The following is a 10,493-nucleotide window of genomic DNA, read 5'->3' on the forward strand; positions in this document are numbered from 1 at the left end:
AATTTTATGTGCCACAAAATTATGAAAGATAGAGTCTATTTCTCAAATAGTTCACTGTTCAATGATGGAAGATAGTCCAAAATACAAATAATTAAAATAACTTTGATTATGAAGGTAAAAATACTTCATATTAATTATTTATTAAATATTGAGTACCATTCTAAGTGCACTTAAACCTGACAATAACTTTATGCAGTGGCAATTTTCATATGAATTTTAGAGAGAAGAAATACTAAGTACATTGAGGTTAAATAATATTTCCAAAGTGGTGCAGCAAGAGTCAGAACCACAATGGAAACAAAGTATTCAAGTTCAGAGTAAGACTCCTGGCCTCTAGGCCATTGCAGTTATGATCCCTGTCCTCATACCTTACTCATAACTTGATTAAACATGACTGCCATCCTTGCACTGTTTGGTATGGGGGACATGGAGATGGAAGATGTAGAGAGAGGGATAAGGGGAAACCAAGGGCTAAAAACAGTCAATCCCCTTTCCTGAGATCAAGTTCTATGAGACAGGGCTCTGGGCTCACACTGCAGTCAGATATCAACACTAGAGGCAAGAGGGTGGGGCCGGAAAAACTTAATTAACTTTAACAAAACAGACACCCTGCTCTCTGACTTTCACACATTCCTCATTTTAGGGACAGGAATTGGGAGTTCTCAAATACAGAAGGGGAGAAGTGCTCTCTCAACAACTCTGTCTCAGTCCAGATCCCTAACTGGTCTACTTTCCTTCCATATCTCGGTAGATAAAAATCACTCTCCTAGCCACAGAGCTCAAGTAGAAGCTAGGACACAGAAAACGATCTTGGGGACAGCTGTTCAAAGCCCAATACCCACAAGACTTATGGATACAAATAAGGAAGGAAATGATGGAAGGAAGGAAGCAGGAAGGGGGGAAGGGAGGAGCAATGAGTGTCTAAATCAGGAGTGGTCCCTCGGGAGGAGATTCTGAAGCAAATGTTCCGACCAGCTGGGGCTTTTGTGCAGATACTGAAAAGATGATGTGACCAAATCTGTCATCAGACTAAAGATTTGAGATTCATGACTATGGAACTGAGGAACGAGAGAGCACAAAATGTCAGGTCAGTGAGGTTATTCAGTGAACCTTCTCTCTGAGATCTCACTGCAGGCACCAGGACAAAGCAGGGCAGGGAATAGGAAGCTGGTTTCTCAGCAAGAGAAACTTACAGATTTATCTGTCAAGAGTAGATGGATAATCATTATGGGTCCTAAAGATACCCAGATGTCTCTAAAACTTGGTTTCTTTAAGGGTTACCTTTTAGTTGTATAAAATAAGGTCAGGACTAGGTTCTGAAACATGTGAGGCAAAGGACACTATGGGAAAAAACAGAGGATGGATGTGGCCTCTGGCATAAATTGTGTGGTTGGCTTATTTCTCTCCTCGTGCCTGAATTATTAATCTCTCTGGCTTCCGTTCAAACCCTGTGTCCCCCGGACCCATGGTCTTTTTTTCCCTAGAAGTTCAGATAAGCTCCAAAAATAGAACTCCTTCCAAATTCTTGAGGAGGTATAACTCTGTAAGTATCAGAGGTTCAGACACTTCCTGGAGAAAACTCACTATCTGTCCATGAAACTGACTCTCAGTCAATTCAAAATTAAGCCTGGGTGGAACCTGGGCTGCATGTGCCTCTATATCAGGGACAGTTTTCAGCACCTGGAAAAGTTTGTATTGTGTAATAGGCACCCAATACCTCCTGAGTTGGAAACAGGGTAGAGTTTTTCTTTCTATATCCCATATAAGGACACTCAGGGCCTTTTCAGGTGCTTGGGATTCACAGCTATATACTTGGAGTGAGTAGGGTGTACCGATTACACTTCAATGATTTGAGAACCTGCTCAAAGACAGGGATGCAAGACAGTAAAAAAAATCAGTTTGTAGATGCAGACAAACCAATCAGTCAATGATTCTGAAAAAGAACACAGATTATGTGCTACGCACTGTGCCAATAAGTATAGAGAATGAAGCTATGGAAAGCCATGTAGTTAAAGCAAATAGAAGAGTGAAATACAAGTTTGACCTATATAAAAAAAAGGGAAAAGAAAGGTTAGAAGATAAAAAGTGGATAGAGGGAATAAGGGTTTGAGATAGAGGAGACTGCCAGGAAAAATGAAGGAAAAGAGTCCAAGGGAAAGTGAGAGAATATGTGAGAGGTGAAAAACTTGAGTGGGGCCTCTCTGGGGTGTCTGCATGGGGGCCTCAGTTTATATGGCAGAATCTGAGACTTTGGGAATTAGCTTCTCACTAATGAAAACGCAAGTCTACACTAAGACAGTGACACTGGGAAAGGATGAGTGGCTGTAGGGATGAAGTAAAAGTTTTAGATTTTTTTTTAACCCCTCCAGAACTCATAGATAATCTAATAAACCAAAAAACAAGTGAGTAAATCAAATAAAAGCACTGTTTTTCAGCATGAAACAGAAAAGAGAAAGAGATAGCAAGCTCAATTGTACTTTTGAATACTACAAAAATTTCACCCATGCCCAAAGTCTTCCTAATTCATAGGAGATTAAAAAAAAAAAAAGACTGTGCTACTAGATTAATGGGTCACCTTCGACATTCATAACTAACATGATCTGTAAAATGGTAGAAATGGACTATTGTAAGGATTCTACAAAAAAAATAAATAATAATAATAAGGTACATGTAATGCCCCAGTGCAGAACTTGACACATGATGAAAACTCAACAATTATTTTTTTCCTTATATTTGCTTCTCAACTTTATATTCCCTATCTGGTTCCCTCACTCCCATTTCTTTCTTTTTTTTAAAAATTCATCTATTATATGTTTATTTACTATTAATATAGCCCAATTACCTAGATTAATGTTCTGTGTTATCATTTTTTCCCATAGCTCTATTGAGGTGTATTTCAAATTTGATAAAAGTGTAGGTCTTAAATATTCTCACTACAAAAAAAATTAAAAAATAATCACATGAGGTGAAGGATATATTTATTAGATTGTGGTAATAATTTCACAATGTATAATTATGTCAACACATCACATTGTATACATCAAATATATAACATTTTTATTTGCCACTCCTGCTTTTTTAACTCTGTGTAAGTTGGATATTTTCTGAACCTTTCAGTAACCTGTGGGACTTAGCTATTCCTCCTTTTCTAATTTTTTGAGAACAGAATTGCTTTTCTCCCAACCTCCCCTAGTCCCAATGCTCTAGGCTCAATGTCTTCTTAGGCTATGTCACAAGTTCCTACAAGGATTCATTAGTCTTTCCTCCTTCCCCTTTGCCACCCAGACACGCCACATTTTATCTGCTGTTTAGAGAAACTGTAGTTTAACATTTTCATTTACAATAAAAGACAGACCCTTCAGAAACTCATAGAGCCTTCTTATATTTGTTAAATCTCATCGGATTCTATAGCTTTTTTAAAAAAATTCTCTTTGAGCTTACCTAAATAACAAATTTTTATCGCTTTGCATCTCCAAATAGGTGATATGCAATAGTACTTTGTCTGGTACTGTTATCAAATAGTGTCCTCAAATGCTTATCATAAAATCTACCTTTTATTATTAATTTTTTATCTATATTATGAAATTTTGAATGTTTTGAAGAGTACATCAATAACTCAGGTTATGATGCTAGGTAACAGAGGTTTATGTGCTTTGGACACATATAAGTCATATTTATGTCATAATGTGTTCAAAAATCTCTAGAGTTTCATCGATTCAATGTTCCCTCCAGATATATTGAATATAAGTTAATCCCTCAAATTAACTAAAGTGTAATTTATTTTATTTATTCATTTTTATATATTATTTGTTTATTTGCTTTGCCATAGGATATTCATACTGGCTCTTCAAACAAAAATGCTTAGAATCATTTTTCTACTGATCTTTTAGGTCTTTCATACTCTGGGAAAACTTTACATACACCCACAATACCACCCGTCAAGGTGAACAGCACCATGAAAAACACCCTGTAAGTTCTAAGCCATTATAGCACTATTCAAATATAGCAATTTTTTCTTTTATTTTATCTTATTTTCTGGGTTATGTGATTTATAAGGACACGAACAAGATCTATTCTGTATACATTGCTGCATCCCCTGTGTGTTCTCTGATAGTCTTGCATATAGTAAACCCCAAATAATATGTAGAGTTGGTATTCATATATGCTATTCTCTTACAGCTAGGAATCTCCCAGGAATGACTAAATTACCATCCTTGCTATTGCTGGAAGTCAGGACTGGTGGACATCTTATGAACAGGTAGCATTCTCAAGGGGAAACTTCTAAAGAATTAGTTTCTATTACATTACCTGAAGAGAATATTTTCCTCCTGGCAAAGCTGGTAATGGGGTTCAACACTACTGCTCCCCACTTCCTGCTTACTGGTTTCCCAGGCCTGGAGAAGGCACATCATTGGATCTCCATCCCGTTATTGGTGGCCTATATCTCCATACTTTTTGGCAACGGTACTCTCCTCTTTCTCATCAGGGGTGACCACAACCTCCATGAGCCCATGTACTATTTCTTAGCTATGTTGGCCTCTACAGACCTTGGAGTAACAGTGATTACAATGCCCACTGTGCTGGGTGTTCTGTGGTTAAATCACAGGGAGATTGGCCGCGGGGCCTGCTTTTCTCAGGCTTATTTTATCCATACTCTTTCTATTGTGGAGTCAGGTGTCTTGCTTGCCATGGCCTATGACCGTTTTATTGCCATCCGCAACCCCTTAAGATATACCTCCATCCTTACCAGCACCTGGGTAATAAAGATTGGGGTAGGAGTATTGACAAGGGCCGGTCTGTCAATTATGCCAATAATTATTCGCCTGCACTGGTTTCCCTACTGTCAATCCCATGTGCTCTCCCATGCTTTCTGTCTCCATCAAGATGTCATCAAGCTAGCCTGCACTGACATCACCTTCAATCGTCTCTATCCAGTTGTGGTTGTATTTGCAATGGTACTGTTGGACTTTCTCATAATCTTTTTTTCCTACATTTTGATACTCAAGACTGTTATGGGCATTGCTTCTGGAAAAGAAAAGGCCAAGGCCCTCAACACGTGTGTCTCCCATATCTGTTGCATCCTGGTCTTCTATGTCACTGTAGTAGGTCTGACATTTATTCATAGGTTTGGAAAGCATGCTCCTCATGTGGTCCATATCACGATGAGCTATGTCTACTTCCTTTTCCCCCCCTTTATGAACCCTGTCATCTACAGCATTAAAACCAAGCAGATCCAGAATGGGATGCTGCGCTTGCTCTCTCTGCCTTGCTCTAAAGCATGACTTTTACCCACTGCTCTCTGAGGAATAACTCCGGAAACCTAAACAAGTAGACAAGTTTGTTGTCAAGAGCAGCTAGGAAAAGGCATTTCATTTCCATGGAAACTGACCAGTCCATCTGCTACATAGAACATCATCTTACCCTGGCCATTTATTGTTGATTTGATAAAATATGTATACTTTTAAGCACTTATCTCAAGTGCCCGACTAATGTTAGCTGGTTTCTCCAGGTAACTCACATTGTTTGGTGAGCCTATGACAACTGATATACATATGTATGCATGTGTGTGTGTGTGTGTGTGTGTATGTACAAAGCCACACACATATATGCATATGGTTATATGGTTTTGAGGTCTATGATATGGGTCACCAGTATTTGAATCGAAGGCCATGGTTTTCCATATGGTCTGCATGTATTGGTCATGATATACCTGGGAATAAGGCATTTTTGACCTCAGATGTACATCCAGTTTTCTTGCTCATATGGAGCGCATTGCTGTTTCTGGAAAATTTCACTATGTGGAAGAAACGAGTCTTATCTTGTCCCCAATTCAAGATGGTAATGACTCTAGGGAAAGTATGTTTATGAAAAATCTGTCCAATTAGAATTTTGGTAAATATTTATTAAATAATATTTATAATAATTTAAAAATAGAGATATAATTTCTAATCCAGATGAGCATTGTCTTGATGAGCTAGTCCCAGATACTGCTGAACAGAGATGTGTATTTTCAGACAGTAAGATGGTATCAATGGTCCACTTTGGAAATACATCATAGATGAGGCTAGGTGGTTGTTCCTAGTATATGCAACATACCAGATTTGAGAAATCATAGGTCATACATGTGTGGTAGGAGAGGATGAAGGCAATGCTTGCAACTAGAAGAGAAAATGCTGTTTTCTGGCCCCAAATATCTTTCAAAGTTGATTCTGTTCACAGTCTAGGGATGGGGGAGAGAAATAAATAAAATTTAAAATGGTCTATGTCTTTCTGTATGTCTGTTGGTTCTTCTGCCCTATGTCCAACTGAAGAGCCAGGACCCATGATTCAAATAACAGGTTTTAAAGTGGCTCAGAAAAAGACATTCTTATGAGCAGAATATAGGGCCTGAAATGCTAGGAGCATACAAGGAGCCCCCCAGCGACTAGTCACTTCCTTCCTACAGATGTGCCCTGTCTCTGTCATACTGGCACTCAAAGTGGTCTATGGCTGCTGCACTACTCTTCATGACAGAAAAAAAGAGAATTTTGCAAAACTCCTGGGATTTATAAGTAACATGGGGAAAACCAAAATGCGATCATACACTTACAGCAGTTTCCAGGCTAATAAATGACCTTTATCAGATCAGCCCAAAAGACTGTTTGTTTTTTGGTCAACTCGGCTGTGTGTTTGTCTGTACTGCGAGTGAAATTTGTGTACTTCTAGACTGTATGCTCCAGAGGATAAGAATGACATAAGTCTTATTCCCTACTGCACTATAGAACCTGCACATAGATAATTTTTAATGAAATAAAATTTTTGATTAAAATAAATAAATGAAATTTAAAGTGATTCATTTCTTTCTGTGTGTCTGTTTAGGTCTCTATTACTGTTCCCTATAATGCCTTTCAAGAGAGAGGCAAACTAAATTGTAATCTCATCTAATACTCTCAAAAATATAACATCTCACCTCTTTATGTCAGCTTTTCCTTTCCTTGTCCTCTTAGAAATGAATTCAGGGGTATCTAAGCCACGTTAGGTCCAGTGATCCTGAAGTGCACCACCCTAGCCTAATACAAAGGGTATTAGGAGAATGATATCTTTTATAATGTCTGTAAATGGATACATTAGATTGACAATCCCTAAAGTTTCTCTCTTCTGTTCTTGTCCTTCCTTATATTGAAGAGATGTGACTGAATCCTTTCTAACCCCAAACAGATGTCTCTCTGCATTCAGGGCTGGGAGGGTTGAGACAGGGGTGCTACCCGAGCCGTGAGAACACAGGCCCAAACTCTTAGCCCCTCCCAGACTTGGTGTCTTATCTCTTGAGCACATGCCTTATGGTCTCCTAGCATTCCCCTCCCCGGGTTTGCAAACGCTGCCACCTCCCCCTGTAGTCCCTAGGATTTTGCTCATTTTTTTTAATGTATTTGTTTTACTCAGTGCTTCTGTTTGGGTGATTTATATTGATGGGCTTTCAAATTCAGTTATTTTTTCTTCTATGTTGTCCAATCTACTCTGGATCTCTTCCAATAAATTTTTTATTTTATTTTATTTTATTTCTCTTCTAGGATTCCTCCCCCCCTTTTTTTTTTACTGTTTCCAAATATTTCCTGAAATTTATCATCTCATCTTAGAAGAAGGGATATGTTGGACAGAAAGGCAAACAAATGTTAGTTTAATGTCAGAGGAGGGGCAAGTTTCAGTCAAACTTTTGAGAGAATACTTCTTGGCCAGGAAAGAACATACCATTTAAAAAGAATTCCCTCTGAGTTGCCCCTAGAAAATGAAGTGGAACTTGAGATAGCCCATCAAACTCTGAAAAGCAGGATATGTGGTCAGCATCCAAAATTCTACTGGAAGCCACCTTGTGACATCTTTTTGACCTATTGCCTTTGGGTGTGTACGGTATAAATGGGTTACAAAAGGTCTTCTGATTCCTACTCCTGGTCTAGATGGTTGAAATGAGTATATATTCTTGAGGTACTAGAATTACAAGTAGGAGATGTGGATAGGCCAGAACACACAGATAATCTGGTTTGACCAGCTAGGGCTGGAAAGTTCCCAAGAGAGCTAGCAACTACACATTGGTCTGTTAATGACTAGCCCAGAGAAGGCCACTCTCCTGGCTTCCGAGCTTCGCCTTTGTACTCAGTTTATCTGTACATGAGGAATGTGACAAACAGTATTTCTTTAGACTTTGAGGCTCATGAGAATGGAGACCTTACTTTTCATTCATTGCTATAACCTAGAAACTTGTATAGTACTTAGCATATAGTAAGTGCTTAATAAATATTATTTGGATAAATGGATATTCTTGGGGATCTCTGAAAGTTTCTATATCAATCTGCATGTCTCTGGGTATATATGTGTAATCTGTTGAACTTCCCAAGTTTTAATAAAGAAGGACATTCATTCCTCAGCTTTAACATAGAGAGAGAGAGAGAGAGAGAGAGAGTGTGTGTGTGTGTGTGTGTGTGTGTGTGTGTACCACAAGTCAGGCGCATGCTCAGACATGAGAACTCAGGGTTACAGGTCTGCAGTGATGGTTGTCACTGCGTGGTAAGCTCTTGGAATCAGAGGCAATGTACAGCTGCTAGCAGAGATCAGCTGAAAAAATTGGAAGAACAGGATCCTGGATAAAGGCAGGACCCCAATAAGCAGTATACCTTTATTTGGGGCTTATACTAGAAGCTAAGCCTCAAGAGTGGGAGGATGGATAATGTTAAGCCTGTGTTGGACAATAATGTGATAAGATGTACTTATGCAGAGCCATAGTAACAACTCAGTCCGTTGTCACCAGTAGATAAGCCCAGTCCTTTCCTCATACACCCACAAGTAAGGCAAAGTCTCACTATCAAAACCATTCCACCAACTACTCAGCCTAAAAACCTGCATGATGTACATAGATAAACGTACTCTTTAGCCTTCCTCATTTCCATAAATGAGGAAGCATAAAAACAGCACTATTAGCTTTGGCTCATTCTCAGGCCTCCTAAGAAAGTATGGATGGAATGGTTTGTATTAATTCAGAACATAAATAGCTACTTTAATTTTCTTTTTAGGAATTATCGCTTATTTGTCACACTTGACCCTCTCAAGAGCTTCCTGAATCATGTATTAATATGAACATATTCTACTAGAGAGAATAAAAATCGGAGGGGTTAAATCATCTTCTTTATGATGACATGAGAGGGCTGGGATTTGATTAAGTGAACTAAGTTTTCATTTCAAAGTCCTATGAACTTGTTTCTTCATGTTGTCTTCCAAGAGGATGAAGTCATCATCATTTAAAAATATGCCAGTGGCCGTTTGTATGCTTGGGGAATGTCAGACCTGCTTTGGTGAGATAAGTGTGTGAGTTCTCTGAGTTTGATGAACCGTGAATAAAGGCTATGGTTTGGATGTGGTTTGTCCCCAACAAAACTCATGCTAACATTTGATCCCCAATGTGGCAGTGTTGGGAGGTGGGCCTGCTGGGAGGTGTTTGGGTCATGTGTGTGGATCCCTCAAAAACAGGTTAATGCCCTGCTGTGAGGGTTAGTTCACTCTTGTTCTGCAGGAACGGATTAGTTTAGGAGACAGTGGGTTGTTAAAAAGTGTCTGGCTTCCCGGGCTTCTCTCTCTTATTTCCTTTCTCGCATGTGATCTGCTGTGCATGTGCCCGCTCCTCTTCCACTTTCACCATGAGTGGAAGCACCATGAGGCCTTCACCATCTCCAACTGTCCAATCTTGGACTTTTCAGCTACCAGAATCATGAGCTAGGCAAACCTCTCTTCAGCCTCAGGTTGCTGTTACAGCAACACAAAATTGACTAAGACACAGAGCTCAGCCCAAATTGGGCGGGGAGAAGAGAGGGATCCCTAACTTTCCAAAAGAGATCTCTCTCAAAAGTTTCCACAGTGAGGATGAAAACTGTTCCCTCTTCAGAACGACTGCAGACAGGCAGGATATAAAGAAAGAAGAGGTTTCTGAAAGGATGGCTGTGGAAAAACATGGAGACTTTTTCCTGTAAACATTCTCGACCCTCTGTGCTCACATAGATGCAAGTGTCCAGGGAGGCAGGGGAATGGGCAAGATAAACTCCAACATGAGATTTTCTTAACGGCCCTGGATGCAGGCCAGAGGACCCCTTTGGCAAACCCAACCCCTGTGAGCCTTTTTAGTCTAAAAGACCCACGTCAATCTCACACCACAAAATGGAGTTCCTCCAAGGTAAGACTTACTCTGACAGGTCTGGGCCTTGAATCAGGGAATAGCGAGTTGATTCTGTACCCATTTTCTGTGACAGAGATCCCCAAAGAGAGTCTGTGAGTCTGGAGACACCGAAGGGCCTCAGAAAGATTTTATTTAGGTCTGGGTCTGGTCAGAATGGGGATCCAAGGCTTGGCCAATAGAACTAAGACTAAAGGCCACTCAGAGAGATATGTGTCCTAGGAGGTTATCATCTTTAAAATCTGAAAAAAATAGAGGAACAAAAATCATCTCTCTTCATCAATTTCAGAGTTTTACA

General features: G+C 39.5%; 1 protein-coding gene across 1 annotated transcript; it reads left to right on the forward strand.

Moving 5' to 3' along the window:
• The first annotated feature begins 4,343 nt into the window (after window positions 1-4,343).
• On the forward strand, window positions 4,344-5,282 carry LOC123641597 (olfactory receptor 51B6). Its single transcript, XM_045556478.1, has one exon. It carries the CDS (start codon window positions 4,344-4,346, stop codon window positions 5,280-5,282), a length of 939 nt encoding a protein of 312 aa, XP_045412434.1.
• The last annotated feature ends 5,211 nt before the right edge of the window (window positions 5,283-10,493 follow it).

This window comes from Lemur catta, chromosome 7 (genome assembly GCF_020740605.2).
Source record: "Lemur catta isolate mLemCat1 chromosome 7, mLemCat1.pri, whole genome shotgun sequence".
In the NCBI taxonomy this organism is placed as follows: domain Eukaryota; kingdom Metazoa; phylum Chordata; class Mammalia; order Primates; family Lemuridae; genus Lemur; species Lemur catta.